At 40.2% G+C, this 27025-nt stretch overlaps 1 protein-coding gene across 5 annotated transcripts in view; it reads left to right on the forward strand.

Moving 5' to 3' along the window:
* Positions 1-27025, forward strand: part of FOXP4 (forkhead box P4) — a 148614-nt gene that overhangs the window by 55723 nt on the left and 65866 nt on the right. For all 5 annotated transcript variants that reach the window (XM_033152674.1, XM_033152675.1, XM_033152676.1 and 2 more), the window contains one exon: positions 14692-14781. In XM_033152674.1, the coding sequence (XP_033008565.1) occupies positions 14692-14781 (90 nt within the window). The remainder of the gene's footprint in view (positions 1-14691; positions 14782-27025) is intronic.

A 27025-nucleotide genomic window follows, 5' to 3' on the forward strand; every position in this document is an offset into this window, starting at 1 on the left:
CTTCCACTTTAAAGAAAATGCATAACCATGTTCGTTACTGAAAAAAGCTTGAATATGCTGCTGAAAGGGGGTCTGAAGACTAAAAAATAAATGTTAAAAGCCTCCCAAGGGAGTGTTTACTGTGTTCTCCTTCATCCAAACTCCAAAATACTGTGCGTATACAAAAGTATAAGATATTGTTGCTTTCAAAAATTAGGACTTGTGCTGATTACAGGGAGTGGAGAATTCTGTAAGTTTTCAAAAATGGTGGTCACATGGTATTAAAAAACACCTTGGTACTGGTTGGGCATCCTCTTGCTTTAAGCACCCAAGGTAAGCCCGCAGGACAATTTTTGGAACCATTTCTTGACATTCATACATTGCATAAATGTTAAACCGTTAAACGAACCGTTAAACGAAAACTAGTCCCTAAGATGAAGCAGTTTCATATTGAAGGGAGAGTTAAGGTACATGGGGTATGTGACTTGAGCGAGGTCCAGAGGGTTGGCAACACAAGAACAGACCTTTTTTTTGCAGGTGTGTGTGTGTGTGTATGTATGTGTAGAGAGAGAGAGTTAAATATATTTTTGCAAAAATGATGCTCTTATTACAATATTTTAAGTTAAAAGCAGGTGCCAGAAAACTTAATTAAGCTTCATTTTGCTCTTACTTTTGGCTGATTTTGTGCCACGTTCCTCCAGGTGTTCATCTCTTGTATTGGGCAATCTTCCTAGAGGCATCCTGCCTGCATCCAGGACAGTCTGCTCTGGTACATCAAAACTTCTGCTTTCAGAGAACAAAAGGGGAGAAATGGGGTGGTGGTGGAAAATGTTCATGAAATTATTCCTGTGCATTGATCTGAGGAGAGATTAGCCTTACTCACCTCAGAAACCCTTACATTTCCATAGTATAGCAGAAAGTTGCTTTGTCTCTAAAGACACCCCCCCCAAAGCAAAGAAATAAAATAAATGTAATGCAAAGTACTTGCATTGGGGTGGTTTTGAGGTAATTGTAAGCAGTATTGTTAAGTGGTACTGGCCAATAGGTATTCTTGCACAACCAAACCTCTAATTGCAATAACTATCACATTAAGGAAAAGCTGGAGCAAAACTGCATTTTTTCAGTGACAAAATCCTTGCATTTTAAAGGGCAGGAAAGTGCAGTTTCCTTAGAAGTGCTTCTTTGAGGGAAAGATGTCTAGGTTCATTGTACAATTTGAGAAGCAGCTGCTCCATCTGTCATGTGGGGAAAAGTATTACCCAATATGACCACAACTCTCAAGTCTGGCCACTATTTTGGTCAGCTGAAAAGTTGGAGGGAATACTGTATATCTTTTCAACTATATCCTTATAACATTTTGAATTAGACAGCGACAGGTCTGCTGATTCATTGCCTAAGAGGGTGATGATCTTCAAACTTCTAAAGTGTGGGATTCTTCATGACAGCAGCTCCTATTTCTTCTTGAGATCTGATACTGGCAAGATTTTCTTAGTGCCCACATGCACCTGGAATTAATTGTAGACTTTCTTTTTTGCTAGATGTGTACACACACAACCCTTTTTTGCAGGCTTTGTTGCTCTGGATATTTGCAGCTAAGCCATAAAGTAGCAGCTGAAAATCAGACATAAAGAAATACAGACAGAAACAATTATTGAGCCGAATACTTGGATCCACACTACATTGGCTTAGAACCCAGAGCATAAGTCGGAACTAAAATTCACTTTGAAAAAGTCAGTACCGTAAGCCCCCAAAGCTCAAATTCTTTCCCCAGAAATACAGCTGATTGGTGTGGATTAAAATTGGGCAGGGTGGGGAAGATTTTGAAAATAACACAGATTTTAGGTTAATGTTTTTGAAATGGAAACACTTTTCATTTTCCAAACTGAAACTCATCCATGGCTCTCAGTTCTTGGTGCATTTTTGATTGCTTAATATTAATATACAGTACATAATATAAACCATTAAAGTGAATGCTTCATTAAATATACTTTCAGCAGAACATCACACATGCATGTATTCATGCTTTCTCTTTCTCTCTCTCCTTTTCTTTGTGACTTGGCTCACACATCACATTAACCATAGTTTGGAACAAGCTGTGGTTTTAACATGAACAAGCAGCAAGCTGGTATACAGTGTTGTAAAGTTCTTGCTCCAATCCTGGTGCTGCACCGTGGAAGAAACTAGACAAGAGAAGCTTGTCTACACCAGAAGCTTGACTTATGGGTTTGTTTCTTTCCAGATAAATCATGAGCAGTAACTGAACTTTGTTCTTGGCATACTGCTCATGGTTGGTTTGGGGAAAACAAGCAAGAAGCCCCAGATCAGATGTCATGTCGAGCCAGACTCTCTTATTTCCTGGTCAATGTTTTTAACTATATTTTAACCATGGCTTAATTTGACATGTAAACTGGGCCACTATATAATAATAAGAGTAAAATGGGTTGAATTTATCCCCATCAGCAGAAGCCCAGTGCAAGGACTTCCACTTGTGCAGTGGCCCTTCCTCCCTCTCATCCTCCTGTGCGCCCCCTGAAATTGGTTTGTGGGGGGCATTGAGAGAACCTCCAGAACAGTGTACCAGGGGGAGGAGAGAGGGAATAATTCCTTCTAGGAAGCTGAGGTGCTTGCTAAGATGGAATGATTAGAACAGTGGATAATTCTGGTTGATAGCTTCACATCTGAGTTGGATCATTAAGGCAACTGTTGAGTGGGGGCCAAGAGCTAAGGGACAGAACTGGGATGTCTAAACCAGAGCACAAGTCGAGAGCCAGGAGCAAAGGCCCAGCCTGTACAGGAGGCCTTTTTAGCCTTGTTTGATGAGAACTCTCAGTGGCCACGCGTGATAGGCAGCCACTCTAGTATCCATAAGCCATTTACTATCTAGGGAGATGCTCCATCTTTTAATCTGGGTGCTATGTCATATGGTGCAGCCATGCACAGAGCCAGAGTTTCCTAGTTCTCTTTTTTTTTTTTAATATAAAAAAAGCTTTATTTTATTACTCGCCAATACAACTATTAATACATTCGCATATTACAAACAAAATAAACTAACATTCACTCATTATTACATTCACTCATTTTTACAAACAAAGTAAACTAACATTCAATCAGGGAAGACTGGTCGAATTTTTTGTTTTTTTCCGTTTCTGTTCTTTATCTGTTGTTTTTGTTGTTGTTGTTTTTCTGTAAATGATTGAGTTTCCTAGTTCTCAGCCCATTTGTTCTGTCATGTTTGCTATTGTCAGCCGACTTGACCACTAGATGGGTTTTTTGAATGCATTGTGTACAAATGATGAAGATGTTCAAATGGAGTTTTCTGATAGCTACTCTAGAACTGTCTTCCTTCAGATAGTTGATTAAACCAGAGTATAGAAGCATCAAAACAAGACCTTCTTATTTGGGCAATCATGTAACTGTCAGGGATTTGGTGGATATATCTGATAACATGTTTGTCTTTAACACAGTTTATAGTTTTAAACAACTTTTTTTGAAACTCATTTAAAAATGTGACTTTAAGCCTCTGTGAATTATGTGGGTTAAAAATCTAAAGAAAAGTATTTGTATGTCAGCCAGAATACTCTAATAGGGGAGCATCTTATTTCATCCTAAGAAGAAGCCAAAGGGCTAACATAATTGCCAAGTGGCTTTGAATTGTTGGTAATATTCCTCTTGGGAAAAACAAAACCAAGGGAAGCAAAAGAAAAGGCAAAGACCCAAAATGATATTGCAAAATGTCTTCATCAAATAAAAAGAATTAAAATAAAAGAATTAAAATACCCAGAACATTTGGGTTGATTACTGTTCTCAGAGGTTTATCAGATTCTCTTTTCAAGGAAAAATCTCTCTTCAGTAGCTTTTTGAGTCTTCAGTGTCTCTTAGATTCTGTGCCACTCCACAATTGCACACCAAAACTGAATTACCTGTTACAATCTTCTCTTTCTGTGTCTTTGGGGGACATTATTTCAGGCTAACCACTGAGAATTTGTAGAGTAATATGAATATGGCAGTTCCTTTTACCTGTTCTTTTCCTTGTGAAAGGCTCCATCTTTTTTCATGGATACAACCATGTAGCAAACCTTAGCCCTAGCCTCTAGCCAACTTTTACTGTTCTGAGATGTAATGACTGTTTATGCTAGGATTGCTTTTTCTTGATGGCAATGGGATAATAGATTCAAATTTATGTGGCTGTTTGTTGTGGGATGGGTGTTCCTCATGCATTGCCCCCCCCTTTGCAGGGTCTTTATGGCATCTGTAGCATCCATACCCCATACCCAAACTTTTAATCTGGATTTACCCTTTCTAGGAAAAAATGGTAAATTAAAAAACAACAATATATTGCTAGTGACCCATTTGCAATTTAAATTCATGGCATGCAGTTCACTAAAAGAAAATTATATGAAAATGATGTACAGATGATATTTAACGCTGGTTAAACTTGCTAAAATGTATAAAAATTCATCTAATTTATGCTGGAAATGTAAAGATAAAGAAGGTATGTTTTTTCATATGTGGTGGACATGCAAAAAGGTAAAGGGCTTCTGGGAAATGATATATAATGAAATGAAAAAATGTTTACAAATACATTTGTCCAAAAACCAGATGCCTTTCTACTAGGAATATTAGGAGATGAAGTGCCAAAGGAGCAAAAGAGATTATTTATGTATGCGACCACAGCTGCCAGAATGCTGCTTGCCCAGAAGTGGAAAGAAGAGAACGTCCCAACGAAAGAAAAATGGTTTGCTAAGATGATAGACTATGACGAAATGGCTAAATTAACCGTGAAGATCAGGCACCAGGATGAGGAAAAAATTAATTAAGAACAGGATTTTTTTTATAGATTACTTTAAAGAACACTGTTAAAATGTGGACACATTAGCAGGATTGTTGTAACATTTATGAACTGAAAATAGAATTAGGATATGAAAAAGAATTTGAAATTATGTGGAAAAATAACTAGATGCAAGGGGAAAAAAGGGGGGAAATGGAAAGAGGGGGTCAATCAAGTAAATTTGGATTGAATATGTAGGTATATGAAAATTATTGTTGTTATAAAAATAGAAAATAAAATATATAAAAAGTGAATAAATCCTTCTTCTCAGTTGCCTGGAGACTCCTCACTGATAGGAGAGTCCAGAGACAGCTCCACAACAGCAGTATCTGGCTAGGGATGTCTGATGTCAAGGGATTGAATACTCCTCTTCCAACCCACTTGATCCCTCCAGACACTTCCTGGGGTCCTGAATTCACCTCCCCTAAACTGCTAGGACCCCCCCCCCACTCAAGATCATCCAGGATCATCCAGCACCAACTCCCGAAGCTCTTCTAAATCCTCAGGGACTGACCATCCCTTCATGGCATCCCTATGAAACTTGTCAACCATTAACATTCTTAAGCCCCTATCAGGAAGTATTCTGCATCTCTAACTTTTGGTACTGAAAGGCAGAGGGAAGGGTAGTGCAGTATGTTCTGTCATCTCTCCTAGTAGAGTAACCTAGTTGATCTTCCGGATATTGCAATAAACTTTCTTGTTTTGCTGCTTTTGCTTTCATTCTTTTTTCTGATCACCACTTGCTTGCTTTTACTCTTCTCCTTGATTCTACTCTGATCCTAGATGAAACCCTTCTCTTGAAGGATTTCTTTGCAATTACCTCCTGTTTTCTCTCTCTTCATCTTCCCCTAATAAGGCTGTTTCACTATTTAGCTCTGTTCTTTCTACTATAATTTATTCTTCTGCCTGCTCTCATAATCCTTTCTTTCTCAGCGTTGGCTTACTTCTTCATTCCAGTCTCTTCATTCATACATTAGACAACTTGCACGTTTATGGCGCAGGTCCTGAGCACACTGGTTTTTTAGAAGTCTAAACTTAATGCTCACACTTTTCCCCTGTTAGGCAATATTCAAAACTGATTTTCCCACAATGCTCATTGTCTCCCTTCAGTTAAATTATTACTCCACCTTTTTTCTTCTTTCTTTCACTCAGCTCCTCAGATTCTTGGTCATTTTTTGTGATATAAATCAACTGCTGTTTATTTCTGATATTTATGGCATTTGCTTTTTTTTTACCCTTTCTTTTTGGAACCTCTCTGCTGCCTTCTTTTTCCTTTATCCCGTTTCTTTGAATGGTCTTTCTGTTTGTCTTCATCCCAAAAGACCTCTGGTGCTTTTAATCCTATTTTGTCTTTTTCCCTTAAAAAGGTTTCTGGAGATCTTACCATTACCTATATTTGTAATATTTTGGGAAGCTTTTCCTTAGCACTAACTGATTCTTGCCTGTTGACAATCATCTAATTTATCTTATTTTTTTTCTTTGTAAACTGGTTGAATATGTATTCTCTCATTAGTTGGTTTTTCTTTTACCTAACTATTTGATCTTCATCAGTTTTATGTTTGTTCTTAGGCTCAACAGAAGCTACTTTTACTTTATTTAATTATCAGTCAAGTGAAGAGTGCTAATAGTCTATTTGTCTTGATCTATCCTTGTTCTTCTTGCTCTGTCCTCTACTTTCAATACTGTTGGTCATTCTCTTCATTTTTGTCTTATCTATCTAACCATACTTGCCACATTTCCATTAATGGTTCTTTTGTTTCCTTGTCCTCTTCCTCTGTCTACCAGAGTTCTTAAATGTTCTATTTTAATCACCTTGCTTTTTATTCTTGTCCATGTCTTATATTTTAGTTATAATAATCATGTTCATAATGACAATGTTGTGTTATTTTCTGTCTTTGATCTTTTCTGTTCTTTTGTTAATTTTTCATCTTGTCTTTTTATTTCCTCATGGCTTTCTCATTCTCTGAAGCCAAATCTTTCAAAGAGAATATCGTATTTTTCCTCTGGACTCTTCTTTTTCCATTTCTTTATCTATTGCTCATGTGATTACTTCTCCTCCTCCTCAAGATAGAGATCTTAGGGATCCTTGGGGAAGAAGAGTGGACTATAATTGATTCTAAACAAACAAATAAACAAATGTTCTATTCCATTTCCTTCTTTCCTCTCAGATGTCAACATTAGTCTTGTAATTTTCAGTTGTCAGAAAACAACAATTTTAACAACATTTTCTTGTTAATTGTGTCCATACATGATTCCATTTTTTGTCCCGCTTTGCTCATTGTTAGTTGATCATCACTTCAACCTATTAGTGTTAGCCATACTCAGAGTAGATGAGTTACTCTGATGTAGAACATCACTTAGTTTTTATTTTGTGATCTATTGCCCATCTTATTTTTTTCTGCATGCAAATATGGTCATGTTTCTGAATATATATTTAGCTTCACTTGTTACCTTTTTCCATCTTTGCATTGAAGGTTCTGTTATCTTCAGATGCATTAATTTTCTAGCTCTTGCTTATCATTTCCATATTCTTTTACTAATTTTTCATTCCTTGCTGAAACCTATATCCCCATGCCTAGCCCATTGTCTGTTTGTGCTTTTATCTACAGAACTCCTTACCAGCAAGTTACATGTTTATTGATCAGTGACAATTTTATAATAGTTTTTTTGTTAGGCTAATAAAGGAAATAAATGACATAATCATTGCTCTGGGACCAAGGTGCTTTGTGTATAGAATACTTGTAGAAGGGGGGGGGGCTAAAAGAATAGGAATTAGCCCTTAAAACAGGTATGGGGCATTATAGCTCCAACATCTTCCTTTCCTATACAAATGTTGTAGAGTCTAATATACTCAAATATTAATTTTTGCTAGATCAGTCTCAATTTCAAGTCTAAGGAAATTGTCCATACAGACTATAAAGCAAATTTTTGGGCTGCATGATGCCCTCTAATTCCCTATTCCACACCTGAGTTCTTGAGCTTATTGTTGCACTCCACATCAATCTCCAAGCTTTGTGAGATTCCATTTTTTAAAATATAATTTGTATTAATTTTTCAAATTTTACATTATAAATTAAACATATTTTATTATACCATACATTTATGGACTTCCCTCCCTCCCCTTCCAAGCTGTGTGAGATTCCAGGGGTTCCAGGTGCTTATCCAGGTTTGTGTGTTTGCTTTTGGAATGAGGGACAGTGGAGACTGTGGTGTCTTTATGATTTATGGTTTATTTACACATATAGACAACCTGAGCCTATGATGGAGGGGTTCACCGCATTAACACCCCACTGCCCACAGCCTTGGATTCCAGCAGAAATCAGACATGGCTCTTTCTAGCTTGCTGCTTTACTTTTAGGTCACATCACTGGTAAACTCTGTGCTCAACTCTGGCTTTTTCTGTTGAGAAGGGGCCCCCACCCATTTGCTGTCTCACACGAGCCCTTTTATCCTCCACCACCTCACCAGGAAGCTAGTTTGGTTAGTCCCTGGAATTAGAAGGCTTGATTAGCTTTTAACAGTTGCTGGATCAAGGGATCAGAGGAGTCTGACAACCCCCCCCCCCAAAAAAAATCCGTCATAACACTTATAAACAACAGTTTACAAATTTAGTTTTCTGTTAGGTGGCGTAGTGTCTTTCCTTTTATGAAACTTCTATTCCAGCACTAACCATCTAAATAAGGATGTCAAATAAGCCATCTCTAAAATTGCCCAAGCTGGGGAATTCAAAGAAGGGGAAAAAATGCCAATCTTTTGTACATGCTGACAAATATGCCCTGTCATGTAAACTAATATCTGCCTTCTTCCAATATTGGCAGCTGCATTTTCTTAAGTGAAAAATGCAGTGCAGAATTATCCTACATAAACTTCTGAAATATGTCATTAGTCCTTTGAAAATATACTTGGAGATTATGCAATGAAACACCACGCAGTATATTTATTATCCATGACAAAATACTCATCTAAAGTGCATTAACCTAACCCCAAATATTAAATTTGAGTGAGGCTCATTGTTCCAAATCACTGGAAAACCTTTATCAACTGATTCAAATTCAATGTAATTGATGAATATCTCCTGGAACCAAAATACCTAGCTATGTTAAGACCTCTGGGCACCAACAAAATCACCAGTTAGAATACAGTGGTACCTCGACTTACGAAATCAATCCATTCCGAAGGCGCGCTCATAAGTCGAAATCTTCATAAGTCGAAGGTGCCATCTCGCAATGGGAAACAAATTTGGAAATTGAAAAAAGCGCATTCAAATTTCCGTAAGTCGAGGTATTGTGCCGCTGCTTTCCCTTCGGAAGTTGAAAATTTCGGAAGCGGTGGCCATTTTTTCGCTTCCAGAGGTCATTCAGAAGTCGAAAAATATGGAAGTCGAGTCACTCGTAAGTCGAGGTACCACTGTACAAAGTAAGTTGTCTGCAGTTGCCCACTGGTATTAATTCAGATTTTGACCAATTACTTGTATATCCTGAATAGTCTACCCAAGCTATTAATTACTATTTATTAATTCTGGTTGGATGTTTCAGGTCTACTAATGAATAATAATAACACATCCATATATAAAGCTAATTTAAATTATACTTGTTAATGAACAAAACCACAAATCACCGTCTTCCATCTGATTGCACATGCAATCAGTGGTTCCAAACACAAATCAGAAGGCAGCCCTATCTGGTACCCTGTTCCAGACCAAATGGTTCTTAAAGAATTTCGTTTGTTCTTACTTTCAGTTTAGGAGAGAGGTATAAAATTATTATTCTTTTATAGATTTTTGAGAAAATCCAAACTTTCCCAAAGTAACCAGGCCATTAGGTTCTTGAACTGAAGGCACATGCCTGTTTCTACCTATTTCGTGGTAGTAGTGGGGGTGAGCTTTCCTTTTAAATGGATTGAGAGCAAACTACTGTACTAGTTTCAGTATTGTCAGGTGGTTGGAAAATTGTCTGCTGCCTATTAAAAAAAATAATGTTGGCTACCAGTACATATGACTAGCATGTTGACTTTATAATAATTATGGAGAGGTGTCTCTCCTATGTTGGAATTTGCTGTTTGAAAAGTGGAGCCATGTATACTGCTGTGTCCTAGTTGTGTTTTCCCCCCTGCTCATTTTTCTCCCATTCCTGATTGTATGGCCTTCTGTGGGTGAGCTGCATAGTTGTCACAGGGAGACCCCAGTGTGAGACTGCAAGGCCATGTCATTTTTCCCTGTAAATCTTGTAATTTCTTGCTTCAGAGCACAACAAAGTGAGAGAGTCAGCAGGGAGTGAATTAAATTCCCCCATGAGAGCTTGCATGGGGTGGGCCTCTTATATTCTGTCCACCATTCCCTTGGCTCTCATGCACCATGCTGTGCATCCCCTTAATCGAGCAGCAGGTCTCCTGCGTACCAGCCTGGCTTGGTGCCCTCTTGACATGTTCCGGCACCCGTCACGAGCCGTATTCTTCTTGCACAAGCCACTACCAGCTTAATAAACTCACACAGACTTTACAGGGTTCCCAAAGCCCATAAAACAGGGGGCTGTCCCTGCTGTCCCCTTGTGAACAAAGCTACTGTTGTGTGGCTAATGCAATTAAAATGGGGTCTATTGGAGACTTCATACAGCTGACTACAGCATCCCAGTTTCTTCTGGCAAGCTGGCCTTCCGATCATTATGACACTAGTGTTGTAGTAGAGCTCTTTTCTCTCCTCAATTTGCGCAGGAGTCCTCTTGAACTTTGATTGGCTAATTAATTGATTGATTGAACTAATGAAGCATAATTAATTAAAATAGTGAAGCATTGAAAGAGAGATTAGGAAGCAGATGTGTGAAGTGCTGAAAGACTTTCCAAGGGTTGGAGAGTTAGGTGAAATAAGACTCCAGTTTTGTTCCCGATTCTTACTCTGCGTTATAAAGGAACAGTTATCTTCTCTTCTGAGCCTCTATTTCTTTGTTTGTCAAATTGTTGGAAGGATTTTACAATGATCCTTGAACTTACGTTTTCAGTTGGGTGTTCTTTGTTGTGAAGTCAGTGATATTATAAATCCACACTTTAGTCAATAAGGGCACAGAGCAGAATGGATTCAGTCCAGGTCACATGGAAGGTCAGTACAACTGTGCCATGACTAAAACCCAACCCTCTTAAATTGCAGTCAGGTCCACCCTTCCTTGGGGCAACTGTCCTTGGGCAAAAATTGCTTCAAAATGGAAGCTTTTAAAGGGGAGGCGCAGGCTGTTCTGTACACATTGGAAGAGGATAAAAGTGCTGCCTGAGCTGTTGCCACAGGTATTTGGAAGCCAGATGGTGCAGCTGAAACTTTAAACCTGTTGAATTTTGAATGGGATTTTATTGCGACTGTTTTCTTTCGTTGCTTTGGTTGATGCCTGTATAGTAGGCAAATCCAAGGAAACATTGCTTTCATTTCTGAAGAAGGCAACACACAACTCCTTAGATTTATAGAACCATTTATACAGAAATGGACTGTTGATATCTTACTTTTCATGTGTTGACATGTAGACCAGTGAACTTTATTGAAAACACCGAGTCTAAAAATTATTTAGTCTGTGGTATTTTCCATTGTTGCTTCAGGTCTTCTCAAATGAACACAATGCAGTTTCAGTGCTTGTTTGTCCTGTACGGTATATATTTAGGAACATGTTTCAGAATTTTATATGACAGACAATTGTATTAGGTTTGTTGATATTGTGGGTGGCTGGGTGGAGAAGTTGCTATGAGAGACTTTTAGCACTGTTTGTGTGACTGAGGAAGTGTCTGCAACTTTGTTGCTTTTTAGCCAGTAAGCTGCTTCTAAAGACTGTATTTGCAGGTCGATGGCCCGCCACCTGCGTGGGGTAAATAAAACACACTGACACAATATTTTAGGTTAATGGGCAAAGTAAGGCCACAACTTTATTGGTTATGGTGTGTGAGTGGTATTGGCTTAGGCATTGGACAAGAGGGTTAACAACCAGTAGGAGGAGCTTGTTGATGCAAATTCAACTGGAAGCATCCCCCTGACGTCACTGGGGGTCGTGCCATGGCCCTAGCCACTAGCAGGGCATCGGACAGGATCCATGACCGCCGGATCCCTTTAAAGGGATACCCCTAGGAGGTAGGTGATGGGCACAACCTGACCTCCAACACACAACACATATACACCACCTATTGAATATTCCAATGCCTAACCGCCAATACCATAAAGAGGTAGGTGAAAAACCAAGAGGCCGGGTAGAAATGGCGCTTCCCTGGCTGTTTGAATCCAGACACTGCCCCCCAGCCAGCCTTATTGGCTGGCTATGGGGCTTGGCGCGGCAGGGGACAAGGCAGGGGGCCGAACATGCCCCACCTGCCAGCGCGGGAAATGGCCCCCGCCCACAACTCTTCCCCTCTGGAATGAGGAGGGGTCTTCCAATCTTGCACTTCTTTTAGCATTTAGTGAAACTTTAATAAAACACCTGGTATCCTTTGGACATGTGTGTGGCGTCTTAATGTAAAGTCACCTCGAAAAAAATTGGGTGTCTGCCTTAAAGACGCACATATGGTGTGCTTTCAAACCTATAGTTATGTTAACCTTTAAAGTTTACATGCATGGTATATCTGATGTACATGCAGTATGCAACATAGATCATATTGAAACTTTAAAATATTAAAATGCATTTTAAAAATTGCTCATGTGTTTTTCATAGCTGTGTGATGAGTATGTTCTTGCTTATAATTGTGCTGCATACTGTCATAGAAATAAAATTACTTGCAAACATCCCTGCTGTGTTCCCAGATATGGTGTATGCATGAGAGATATTCATGAGATCACTTCGTAACAAGTGTGTAGATACTCTTGTTTACACTGTGTGTCCATATGTGTTCCACGTAGCACACATGCATATCTATCTACATTGCAAAACTACATTGTGCCCATGTTTAAGTTATGCATCATTCTCATTTGTAGCTACAACAATACAATCTCTGTCTTGCATTTGCATGCCATGGTGTATGCAATTATATTGCATATGGGTAAGTGTGCACACACTAATTTGATCCATGTGTTGAAAATCAGCTGCTCCTCCAAACAGAGAGAGTACGGTACAGTATGTAAGGTTTAAATGCCTGACGGAAAGTAACTTTGTTCTTTATAGCTGGAAATGTGGAAAATTAACAAGCGGTTCTTTCTCTGGGACACACCCTGCAAGTGCCTCTGCTGACTGGGGAGAGCACAGCCGCCCTTTGGAAGCCAGAGTCTTGATTTACGGCTGCAGTGTTGACAGCTCAGTGGAACCCACATGCTGTTTGCAGCACCGCCAAGCTGGGCTATGACCCGTCGACCTCTACCTCCGTGCTCCCCCCTCCTGTCTCTATGCTGTAATAAAAACCTGTCTTGCAGGCAGGGCTACAATGACTTTGTTGTTCAGAAATGTACCATTTTTTTAAAAAAAATAATTCTTCTCAAAGCAAAAATAAGAAACGCATGAGGAAGTGGGGCTTTGGGAGCAGCCGCTTTTGGTACCACAGGATTGTTTGTGTTAGGGGTTATTCTCTGCTTGCAGTCTGCTCTTGGCTCCTGAATGAAACCCCTCTCCTCTGCTCTTTTGCAAGCATACACTTTTTTCCCTCTGCGGTATGGCTGCTGTGATCTGACACATTAGAGTGCACTTTCCTCCCATGCTTGTGTGTTCTTTTTTAAAGTCCAATGCCTTCCTGCACACCTTTCTATTCTCCACTTCCCCAATGCTCCACCCTCTGCTTGCCAATCCTGGTTTGTTGTTGAGTTTACCAGGCTAGGCATTGCCCGTGATCATGCACAGGCATGCCATAAGAGACATATCAGTGGCCTGAAGAAGGGTGAGCAGCCCTTTCCCCATCTTCACTGGGGATACTTAAAGTCCTGTGTGTCTTGAAGGAAGACAGAAGTGAGAAAGCACAGGCCAGAGAGCCCATTCTAGCAGCTCCTGAATGGACCATTAGTCTGCCTGAGAGAATTCTGTTCTATATTATGTACAACTGGTTTCTTTTTGTAGTGGGTTTTTTTAAAGTAGTTTTAAATTTTGGATTACGTGTTGGGAACCTTGGCTGAAACGCAATATATTAATAGAACAAGTAAGTAAAAAAAATAAATACCCATAATTGTTATATATGTAGTGACTACTTAATGTGTTATACAAATTTTATTCCCAGCTGCCTAGAATATTTGAATCGGGCAGGATTTTTAACAATCTGTATCCAGAATGTCATTCTTGAAGGTATATTGGCCCATCTAGACTAATCTGTGTACAGACATAATCTATGCTTGTATTTGAGACTTGAAAGACCAAGGTGGGGTGCAGTAAATCCACATGGAGTTAGGTCAGTGGATGCCTGTTCCCTTTGACTGTTTGATCCCATCCTCTCCATGCTAAAAACAATATGCAGCTACTCAACGCTGCACTACCTCTGTGTTGCTATGAGATTGGAGTGGGATATGGACACAAAGAAAATCAGATCAAGAAAATAAATTACATTTCCCTGGATCTATCTTCTTAAATGTTATTCCTTATTAATATGGCTCTTATGTTGAGTCTCCCATGCTGATAGCTGGTGAGGACTATTTCTGTTTTAGCTTAGTCTTCCAGCATCCAGGATCATTCTTTGGCCTCAGATCTTTCTGGTAATGTGAACACATTTCTCCCTCCTTCACAATAGTGGAAGAGAAAAGCCTGGCTTCGTGGAGGTCCTGCTATTTGTGGTCTTTCTGTGCCAGTGTTGCATGCTTAATAAAACTACTTTGGCAAGTAATATTTGATCTACTGTCTTGCGTATACGAATGGTTATTTTTCAAATTTGATGGCAAGTTTGCATTGGAAAGGGTATAAAAAGAGACTCCACTTTTTTCATCTTCATCCTGTACTATGTATCTTTCCCTCCAGGCTCTTCAGGTGGCACGGCAGTTCCTTCTGCAACAGGCAACAGGGCTGACTTCTCCCAGCAGCAATGAAAATAAGCAGCCAGCAGTCCAGGTGAGAGGATAAGACCTTTCTGGCAAAGCGTGCCCCTGAAAAGCTATGCTTCCTGCATGTGATTTAAAAAAACCGACTGCTGATCCTCTGAATCACAAACTTGGTTCTTAAATACTATAGTATTAAGATGTACAGTGGTATCCCGGGTTACGCATACCCCATGTTGCGGACGTTCGAGTTGCGAACGCCCGCAACCCGGAAGTGTTCCCGGAGCGTGCACAGAAACACTCAAATCGCGCTTCTTCCGAGTTCCCCCCCCCCTGTGTGTTTGTGATACGCACGCCCGCGTTACATACCGTGACCTGAAACGGATCACGTACGTGACCCGGGGTACCACTGTATTATTATTCCTCATAATGTTACTGTGGTCTTTGGAGTCCAAAGACCACAGTAACATTATGAGGAATACTAATACATCTTAATACTATAGTATTTAAGAACCAAAGTTTGGACATATTGCACTATGGTTGTTTCCATTACACAGATGATAATTTAATTTTTGTTCCATGTACCAAGCTGGTATTTACCTAGTAAGCCACCTTCCATGTCAGTTGATTGATGAGGTTGTCACTTCTGAATACATTCTTGGTGTGTATATATATATATATATATATATATAATTGTGGCACCCATGCTAAATTTTACATTGTCAAAGCAAGCAAAACAACTATTTAAAGATGTCGTTCAAGGCCATATGGCTTAAATACCATTTATAGAACTTTATACTTGTTGAGTACTTCTGGAGAATTGCACTGAAATTATTTAATTCATTGAGAGTTAATATCGGAGGAAGGCAGAAACATCTGGATTGTATTCTATGATCTTGAAGTGAGAGTGGCATCTGTATTCTTGTAGATTTACTTCTGTGAACTGCCCTGAGATCTTATGATGAAGGGCAGTAAATACATACATACATACACACATACATACATACTTTTGACTGATAGAGCCATTTGGGCAGAGCTTGCTTAAGACACCTGTGTATTTGATTCCCATTATGGATATAATATTTAAAGTGGCTCAGCAGTGAGTTGGATGTTGATCTGTGGAAGCAGATGTGTTATTGTGTTATTGGAAGCTTTTTATTTAGGTTTTGAGGCTGGAGGAGAGTATACTGAGAAAAGCGTCAGAGTTGCTGGATGCCTTAGTGCTCTGGGGTAGCAAGAATCTATGGCAGTATTCCCAGGTTCTACAAAGAATGTTTAACAATAAGGTGCAGAAGAGCTTGCTGAGGACTAAATGCCTGTCAATATTCTGCATTAGTATGTGATATGGCATGGTTGGGCTTTGAGCCTTTTTCTTTAAGGACTGGATTCACACAACCACATGGGCCAAATGTACTCCATTTTCAGGTGAGATCGCACTGTTTCATGACAGACTGGCAATCTGCAGCACTTGTCACAGGCATAGAATGCAGTTTTGCTCCTACTGTTCAACCCACTTTAGTAACAGAATGGTAGCATGCCAAAACATGATCTAGGCTCATCTTTGAACCACTAGTTATTAGGCTCAGAAGGAAATTGGCTACTGCATATTGCTCATGTGGATTTGTTTATTTGGGACACTTCACATTTGAGATGTTGCCATGTCAGTGAGATGCCATAAATGGTGGCAATGTTTATGGAAATCTTGCTATAAAGTTGCTATAAAGGGAATAGTTAAAGAGAGTCTGGAATTAACTGCTTTCCTTTTGACAACAGTGAGGCAAATAATAGCTGCTAATTGGAAATCTCCTAAACCCCTATTTGTATATTCTGTAGTGGTATCAAAAGGGAATCAACCTCTTACTACTAACTTTCTTATTTATGAAAGAAGCAAGGAGGGCTGTGCTCTCAGTAAACTCACAGAACAATTGAGTTTATAATTTGAAATTCACAAAATATTCATGCTTTATTTTCATTTGTTTAATTGTAATAACAGGTTTGCCTCATAATTAACCAGGCTGCTGAGCAATATATATTGATCAATTGTTACTTTATGCTTGATTTCTCTCATTCTCTTTTCTTATTTTTATTTAAATATGTTTTGACTTTTTAGTGTTTTATAAACAAGATCTGTTAAGTTATCTTTTACTATGTATATTTTATCATTTTCCCCCCCTAAATAGAAAATAAAGACATAGCCAAATGGGTTAATCAACCCTGTCTTTGCTTGCCCACCCACTTCCTTGCTGTCTTCATCCTTTCGGACCATCATATCTGTCCACCATTTTATTTGATCTCACTCTAGGTTTATGTCCCTTCCCCTATTCATTCCTATTTAGCTAAAGTATATCCCTGTGACCATGTTAGTGAAGTCTCCATATCAGAGCATATACTTTGCATGCATAAGTTCTTGTGCTCAGTCCCTGCCATCTACAGCTAAATGATCTTGGATAGCAAGAGAGAGTTCTGCTTAAGACCATGACTGGAGCTAATAATGACATGACAATTCTGAGTTAGATGATCCTATCTGTTATAATTCCATCCTAGACTATTTCATCTTAACTATTTCTTCATGGTTTCAATTGGAGAGTAAGAAGCTAAATGATTTTTTAAATAGACCACTGATGTCATAACTTATCCATTTCTGACACAACTGCCATTCACTCTGTAATTAGCTGATTTCATACTGGTCAGTGAATTTGGGTGCATGTGTCCCCCAGATGAAAGGTCATACACTCACCATAATCAGTGCATTCTTGGATTCTGTGTAGTCCCATAAATGAGAGTGTGCTAGCACAATACCACTAACATAATTTTATAGGAAGACCAGGAGTAATGGCTCCCTTTCCCATCCTCAATAATTGACCATAAATGAAGTTAGCAGGCACAGTCACTACTTTCTGCTCAGACCCATCCCCGAACCATCGCAGAGAGTTACAGAGTACAGAACGCCGATCAGATGTTTGAGCAGCTTCTTGGAAAAAGTGTGCCAATATTTTGCATCACAGACAGGTCCTATAAGACAAGTTAAACCCTCTGGATATTCTCATAGTGTTTGGATGGAGGGTGAGATGTGTGAATGCACATGATACCTATTTTTAAAAATAACAGGTCAGCAATTATCTGCTTCTTACTCATGGATTCTGTGCAACCCCTCATAGGGGAGAATATTTTGTTAATTCATTGTAAAGAGGCAGCAATGCTGTGAGATCTCATTCAGGGCAGGAATCTGAAGAAGTGTGCATGCACACGAAAGCTCATACCAATAACAAACTTAGTTGGTCTTTAAGGTGCTACTGGAAGGTATTTTTTAATTTTGTTTCGACTACGGCAGACCAACACGGCTACCTACCTGTAACTAGGGCAGGAATCGTGAAAGCTGCTTCATGTCCAGTTTGTATTGCTTGGCAAAAGTCAAACCTGTGGACCAGGTTGCTGCTCTGCGGATCTTAGTGATGGCTATGCCTCTTGACAGCTGTAGAGTCACCATGAAGCTAGTGGAGTGTGCAAAAAACAGATCTGGACAATTAACGTTCTGCATCTCATGGCAGTGTGAAATTGTCTTGACAATCCAGTGAGAGACACAGTGAGCCGATATGGGATATCCATTTGGAAGGGCCTCCATACCATGCAAAGAGAGAACTAGATGTTTCCCCCCAAAAACAAACAGACAAACCCTGTCCAGCGTAGATGGCCAGAGCATGACAGAGATCTGAGGAATGCAACAACTACCTGCCATCTGCAGACAGAGTAGAAGAATACATAGGCGAAACTAGCCATTGGAAGGTGTGCAAGTCAGAAGCTACCTTATGTTTTAAGTTGTGTTCTTAAATGGGGTCCATACACCTTGCTCAGCCACCTTGCTCAGATGTCAAGTTGGTGTAAGAGCAACGAGGATGGTGTAGGATAGCCAAGAGAGCTGGCAAGTTACCAAGGGTTCAGATGATGCCCTCATGAGTGAAGCAATTTTAAAAGAGATTTGGTTGTTAAGCACAAGGAAGAAGAGAGGGAAGCATGTTGGCTGAACCTTGTTAGAGTCATTAAAATAAGACATGTTAAAAAGAGACACCCCTGGATGGCAAAAAGCTGATTTTGCAGCCATGTGGACTTTAATATTTGACCAAGTAAGGCCACAAGTGAGGGCTTGAGTCAGCACAGTGGCGGAGCTTCATGCTCCAGCACCGGGGGGCGGGGGGCGCCGGCTGCAGGGGTGTGGCGCTCAGCATGGGCGGTGGAGCAGCCACGATGGCACCCTACTGGGATCATGCTGCCAGGGGCGGTGCGCTCCCCCTGCACTCCTCTTCCTCCGCCAGTGAGTCAGCATAGCTGAGTCTGTGGCAATATAATTAATAGTGAAGTGCTTCCAGTTAATAGATTAAAAAATTGATGTGGTATCCTAGTAATGAGGCTGTAGGAACCAGACACAGAGATGGAGGTTGGGGTGTGGGAATCTGACCCTTTTGCCTGAATACCTAGTCTAGGATAATGGAAAATGACACTGTGTAGTCCTTGTTCATTTGTAGAAATGTTGAAAACTACAAGGTGGGCAGGGTGGCCTTAGAAGTGTACATGTCTTTTGATCAAGGAAACCTTCTCAGAAGAGGAACATTGAACATCAAATATATATCTTTGCAAGCCCTGCCCCCTCACAATATAATGCTCAAAACATGACCTGCCGATTATTGTTCATTCTGTGTGATTCAGAAAGATGTTGGATGCACTCAAAGATTGTTTGTTGCTCCGTGTCTCTCTTCCACTCTTCTTCAAAACATTTCCTATCATGCTTGACATTATGTTGTCACGTTGTGCTCTGCCCCTCTCTGATAAATGACAGCCAATGATATGACACAAGGGCAATGCATAGCATGATGACATCACACCACACATTGTGTTAATGTAGACACTATGAGGAAGAGGGTAAGAGAGCCGTGGAAAGGCAGCAATTCTGTGCTTCTTGTAGCACCTAGTAACACTGAATAAGTTACACCCGAAGCACAAAGCCTGCTCTTCAGATGCAAAGCTATAAAAGTGTCCTGCTTTCAGCTTTGAATGTCCCTAGAGATGTTGCCAAGATGGAGGTCATTGAACATGTACATGCCATTGAGGGCAGCAGGTTTGGGACATGAAAGGGCTTGCAAAATGAGCATAAATTCAGGTCTAAAGGAGGAACAGCAAGAGAAGGGGGGAAGCCCAAGTGAATGGAAAGTGACAATTTTAAATAGCTGTGTGGAGGGGCTCTCCCTTCAGGCTAATTAAATTTATCGGCGAACAGCAGGTTACCTTATTAGAGCCACGTGGGTTTAATTAACAAAGGAAAGTAATTAGTATGTGCTCTCCTGGAGCTGAAGGTCCCGCCTATACCAAACTGAACTGCCTCCACAGTCTGCTGGAAATGAAGGAAACCCAGTGGATGAGAGTATGGAGATGGGAGAGGCTGCCTTCTGCTTTTCCGGACACCCCAGAGAGCCAAATCTATGCAGTGGTCTCAGCACTGTTTGTTCTCATTTTCTTTCTGTTGAAATATGTCTGGAATAAAACAAGGGGATTATATTGCTTGTTATGTTCCCCTCTCACTTATTCTATTTAGTTTGGAACCACATACCTGCAGTGTATAAGCTGTCTTCTCCTCATCCAGGTCTGTTGGTTGCATTTATTTTTTCATTTGGCTGCCTATTTCTAAACCTATCAAATAAAATTGGTATAGGCTCACTTAGCTTCAAGGCACCATTGTTGGCACTGAAGGCAATAAGACTTCATCTGATGTCCTGCATGTCTTTAAATATTGTTGAAGATGTTAATCTTCAGAACAGCCAGATGGGACTAGGATTAGCAAAACTAAAGCCATTTTTGGGAATTTTACCAGTTCAATGTGTCAGTTTCAGTATCTCCAACCATTACAGTGCAATGAAGGTTAGGGTCTTTTGGATTCTTCTCAGCCCCCCCCCCCCCCAATTTTCCAAACCTGATCAATGAAAAATAACTTTGGGACCAACAGATCTAAGCTTTCACAGTATCCATTCCACAAAATACCTTTGCTTAAATGTTCTGATCTCTCTCCAACAGGAGTGTCTGTAAGTTCCTGGCAATATGTTAGGTGACTTTACTTTATTCCAAGAAGTTTTAAATGGAGCCCTGCTGGGAGTTTTCCACTGACTTCGTTGTTTTTTCAACAAGTTTTGGATTAGGCCCAAGTACCTCCTATATTGGAACAGTGGCTATGGAAGACCATTACTTGAAATGCAATAAATTTAGAAAAGGCAGATGGCTATAGGGGAAAATCCTATATTGGCAGGGAGACTGTCTTTATGCCCTAATGGGTCTTTTCCAGTCTTGAAAATGCACTATAAAAATGCCATCTCTTAAGGGAGTTTGTGGGATATGATGGAATCCAGACCTGGCCTGAAACATTTTTCCTTCTCTTCTAAACCACCACCTCCTCCTCTTTCCCTCGGGCCTCTATAACACCTGCCCTGAAAGGAGTAGCCCTTCTGTGAAGGTACCAGACGGGCCGCCATCTCCATTAATGAGTTTAACTGAAAGTGAAGAAGGCAAAATCACTGCTGATATTAACAGCAATAATTCATCAGGGCTTCTTTCGAGCCAACAGCCAGCTTTTTCCAATAGCTTTTTCAGGAAGGAAATGCAGTCACTGAATGGAAAATATCTTGAAAGAACAAAGGCAGTAAGGGTGAAGTCAGATTCCTGTAATCTGTGAGTGTCTCCTCTTTTTTTAGTGTGTGTGTGTGTGCGTGCGTGTGTGCGTGCGTGTGCACGCGCACAAACACACACACACCCCTTTTGCAATTTTTCTCTTATTGTTTTTCTCCCCCTGCTGTTTCTTTTCCTAGTAACTATGAAGTGTGTGTGTGTGTTGTGTAGCTGTGTCTTTCTAACCTAGTCTCATTCTGTCATTGCCTGTTTATCTTCCCTTTCACCCTCACTCATTCATGGTCTGTTTTCTCTCTCACACTTTGTTTTTCAATCTCCTTTCTCTCCCCCTTCCTAGTCCACCCTTTCCCAGCCTCCCCTCTGTCTGTCCTGCTGGCTTTCTCAGAGTTAACAGAGCCTGACGTCCTGTCTCCCTCCCCACCTTTTGTGTTGCAAAAGAACTTGTGAAAGTTGTAGACATGAGTCAGGAATAGCTCATAACTCAGCAACCTCTCTCCCCTCCTCATGCCCTGCATTACAACTGGAGGAGGATCTGAATGAGGGGAGATATAGGATTAAGCAGACTCACTTTGAAAGGAAGTTTATCTAACAGTGGAATGGTGTGGATGAGATTGACCAGGAGAGTTTCTCCAGGCGGGATGGGGGGTGGGGTGCAGATGTAGAGAATATGGGTGAGAATGAAGAATGTATATAGCAAGATTCCTGGGCCAAGGTCTGGGCTTGGTGATGGGGTACACCGAGGTGATTGTAAAATATGTGTCAAAGTAATCTGAATTTGTACTTCCACACGAGCTCTGCTATGGCAAAGTTTAAGTGGAGCAGGAATGCTTCCCTGCCTTTAGGGGAAGCAAAAACCACATACTTCACTTTTTTCCCACTTGCTTGCCAGGGCTGCAGTGGCTGCCTCCCAACCTTTCTCCCTACCCACATAAAGAAAGAAAGCAGAGCGCTTCCCTCAGTCTAGTAGCCTCTGAACTGAGCTGAAAGGATTTTCTGTTTGTTTGTTTTACAAGGAGGGTATAAGGGACTGAAACTAAACAAATTGCACAGCTAGGTACAGAAAGGAAAGCAGCAATTTCCAAGTTTGGAGTGAAAGTGTAACCATATCCTGGACTGGCAGTGAACTGATAGATTTCCTTCTCAGTAGCTGGGAGTGAGAGGGAAGGATAGCATTAGGGAAATGGTTCCAGAACAGGCTGTAAAATGTGCTCTCAAATCTCTCTCCCTCACCTCCTTCCTCCTTTCTCTCTCTCTCTCTCTCTCTCTCTCCCCCCCCTCCCTCCTCCATTTCCCACCCTCACTTATGACTGTTCTGCGGGCAGGTAGTGGTTGAAAGACTACCAGTAAGTTCTCTCCTATAGTCTGCTTTTTAGCACTGCACTTATACAATAGTATACACATTGTGAATATTAAGGAATGCCAAAACTTTGTTTTGACTGTTGATCTTAATGAATGGCATTATGTCAAATAATCAACATTTTGACCACATTAAGACTGCATGCTAAATCAAACAAATTCACTTACTTTTACCTCCTTTTAAAAAGTGTTTTTCTGTGCCCTAATTTGGTATTGTAATGCAATTTTAATAAACAGAACTAAACTGGCTGGCTGCCACCTGACTTCAGGGGCCTCTGTCCCCTACTTGATTCAGGGCTGGACCCTAACTCATCAGTCTGTCTTTGGAGCCACATCCAGATGACAGCTTTTTATTCTTGTGGCTGGGCTCTGTGTTACAAAGTGTGTGCATTTTAGAAAGACTCACTACGCTTAACCGTCTTCATGGCCCAGACTGGTCTCTTATCAACTGTGAAGACTAGAGGGAAGCTAGTGCAGACTCAGGCTACTCTGCATTTTGGGGACTGCGTGGACCAGAAGTGCAGAAATTACTCCCCCAAAATTCTAGCTATATGGATAAATGTGCCTGAATGGTCTGCTTAAAAAAACACACATTAGTTTTCAAATTATTATGAAGCCACAGAGAGACGTAAACAATAACAAAAACATTCAATAATATAGCCAACTAAAGACAGGACATACAAAACCTAAACATATTAAATAAAAACACCCATTTTAAAATCACGACAATCCTATTTCTTTTGGCGGTGTGGGGAGAGATGCCTGTAAACTGGAAACTAAACTACCGGTATATGAAATAAAATCCCACCATACTTAATAGAAATGACCAGGATCTTCCTGCCCCTTAGAGACCCATAATGTGTTGTTTTTTCTGCAATAACTAAATTCCAGATATTTATTATTACTATTTATTTTTTGCATTTATATCCCACCTTTTTTTTTTCAAGGAGCTTTTTTCTTCCTCATTTAATCCCGCCAAGAAACCTGTGAGGTAGGTTAGGCTGAGAGGCATTGACTGGCCCAAGGTCAACCAGTGAGCTTCATCATGGCCAAGTAGGGATTTGAACCCTGCTCTCCTAGGTCCTAGTCTGACACCCTAACAACTACACCAATTTTTTTTTTAAAAAAAACAACCTGTGGGCATTCCCACCAGAGATGGAAAAAAATTCTCTTCTTCCCCACAACCTCTCCAAAAGTTGGCAGATATATGAGAAGTAATATGAGATAATTGAATGGATGTATGATGCCATTGGTGTAGAAGTTTTAAGGAACATTCTCTCAGGTGTGCATGAATAACCTGTGAAGCGTAAACTCTTTTAAAAATGTAAAGTTCCATTGACCATGCAACATTCTGAATTTGCGCATAAATGTTTTGCTAGAAGAGATATCAAAAATAATACTGTGCATGGAACTGTAGAGCTTCAAGGAACCTAAGGATCATCTTGTCCAAACTCTGGACCAGTAGCATTTCTTCCATTCAACTTCACCTGGCAGATTATCTTGCGTTCATTTTCAGGTGTGCTGCTGAGATGTGATTTCAGACAATATACCTTATTGTTGTTTGGTTGTTTCTGTGTCATTTGGATTTTTTCTCACAGGTGATTTGCAGCCATGCAAAGCCTGCTGATTTATGACCACACTTTTTGGTAGCAAGGTTTCTGAATTGTTGTTGTTGTTGTTGTTGTTGTTGTTGTTGTTGTTGTTGTTGTTCTATAAACTAAATAAAATATTTGCCACATGAGAAAGTCTGCAAGTGACTTACAAAATGTTAAGAACATAGAGCATAATATAAAATCTGAAAAAAACAATACAGTACAATAAAAATAATGTAGTTATTATAAACAGTAATAAACATTACCCTAAATAGGCACCAAAGTAATCATAATCCATGAAATGTATTGCATGTTGAATGTATGACTATTTAAGAGTTGCCATTGCAATTCTCTTGGTTATTTTAAAGAAGCCAAATACAAATCCTTTTAGCAATGGCAACCTCTCAGTCAAGTGCAGAAGTCATGAGCCTTCTATATATTATTTTCAGCTGTGTCCTAACTGCTTTCTGCTCCCTCTCTGCTATTTCCAATTGGGTAACTACAGTCATAGGTTCAGATCAGTAGTCACTCCTGAAAATTTCACCCTAGTATACAGATATCAATATTTGAAATGTTCAAAGAGAACTTCTAGTTTTTCTCATGAAGTGCTAGAACTAAGCCTAATCACTTTGGCTGTAATTTAGGGTAACAGTTTAAATGTTGCCACCATCTTATTGATTCTTGGTTCCATTGTTAAGTAATCTGTGATTCTTAGTTGTAGATCCAAGGATGTGTGACATTAGATGATTTAAAACAAAATTCCTTTGATTCCTTTTTTGTAATTAAATTCTTTTTTAATATCACATTCCGTCCGGGAGAGGAACACCTATTTGATTTCAAGAAGGTAAACTGCTGCTTGTCATTGGAAACTTTGTGTGGAGGTAATGATAGGTTTAATAACTTGGCCATTCAATTTATTGAATGGCCATTCATTCTTGATCAACCCTGGTAGCAACAGTTTCTGGATTTGTAAGTGAAAGTCACTTTTCAGCTGGGCTTTTAACAGGTTATATACAAAGATTCAAAATAAGTGTGAATCTGAAGAGGAGTTTTGAAGATAGTGTTACTCCAGCTGATATGAAACAATCAGATTTTAGCTATCTCAAGTCTTACCACTATAGTATTCTGATTTAACCTAGGTGATCTAATGGTGCCTTTATCAGCCATTATTTCTACTTTATTTAGAAGAAAGAATAGTCATTCATGAAGCTCACTGTGTGATGCCTTTTCAGCCACCTCCTTCTTACATCACCTACCATATATAGTTGGTGGCAGAGGGGGCCCCTTTGAATGTTCAGCACCCTCAGATATTGGACGGTGGCAGTCTGGGAGAGGGCATCCTCTGTGGCAGCCCCTATGTTGTGGGGCTCCCCACAGAGGTGCTTTTGGCACTTCCAGCAAATGCTGAAGACTATTTACCCTGGCTTTTGACACTTGAGATATATATTTTTGGACCCACCCTTTTTCTATAATTTTATGTTGTTTTGAGTAAAGGGTAAAGGGACCCCTGGCCATTAGGTCCAGTTGCGAATGACTCTGGGGTTGCGGCGCTCATCTCGCTTTACTGGCCGAGGGAGCCGGCGTACAGCTTCCGGGTCATGTGGCCAGCATGACTAAGCCGCTTCTGGCGAACCAGAGCAGCACACGGAAATGCCATTTACCTTCCCACCAGAGCGGTACCTATTTATCTACTTGTACTTTGATGTGCTTTCAAACTGCTAGGTTGGCAAGAGCAGGGACTGAGCAACGGGAGCTCACCCCGTGTAATATTGTGTTTTAGTAATCCTTGTACCTGCCCAGGGACTGCCCAAGTAATCCTTGTACCTGCCCAGGGACCTTAGGGTGAAGGGCAGATAATTAATTGTAATAATAATAGTACTGTAATAATATTGTGCTGTACGTTTGCAGTGAAATGCTAAATTGACCCCAGGTTCCTAGTAAGCTTCCTGCAGCATAATACATAGGTGTGAAATTGCCAGTATTGATTATTTAAGTGGTGGTTTCCTCAGCTGCTTCCCCCCCCCGCCCCCACATAAGTTTCTTCTGTGTTAGGATTTCATTTTGAGTGCTGTAGCTCTGCAACTATGCTGCCACTTTCTATTTGTTTGTTTATATATTTTCTTACTTACAGTCATACCTCACGTTGCATCCGCTTCAGGTTACGTGTTTTCGTGTTGCGTCCCACGGCAACCCGGAAATACTGGAACGGGTTACTTCCGGGTTTCACCGCTTGCGCAGAAGCACTAAATCACGCACGCACAGATGCAGCGCTTCGGCTTGCATCAGTTCCATGTTACGGACAGGCCTCCCGAACGGATTCCATCCATAACACGAGGTTCCACTGTATTACATTTTATTCCTGCCTTTCCTCCAAAGAGATTGGGGTGTCTTGCAGGATTTCCCTCTCTCTTCTTCCCACTCCCTGCCCCATATTATCCTCACAACAGTGCTGTAAAATAGATTAAACTAAGAGAACATGATTGGCCTAAATGTCACCAAGTAAGTCACATGACTGGGAATTTGAACTTGGATCAATGCAATGTTAGTCTGGCACTCTAACCACTATGCTGCATTTGCTCTATGCTGGACCACATTTTATTTCCAACCATATGGACTAAATACTTTTAAGAAGGTCTATAGTTGGAATGGTTTTGGATTTCAGAGATCTTCTAGATTCTGTATCAGAGAGTAACTTTGCAACAA

The sequence above is a fragment of the Lacerta agilis genome, chromosome 6 (assembly GCF_009819535.1).
Source record: "Lacerta agilis isolate rLacAgi1 chromosome 6, rLacAgi1.pri, whole genome shotgun sequence".
In the NCBI taxonomy this organism is placed as follows: Eukaryota; Metazoa; Chordata; class Lepidosauria; order Squamata; family Lacertidae; genus Lacerta; species Lacerta agilis.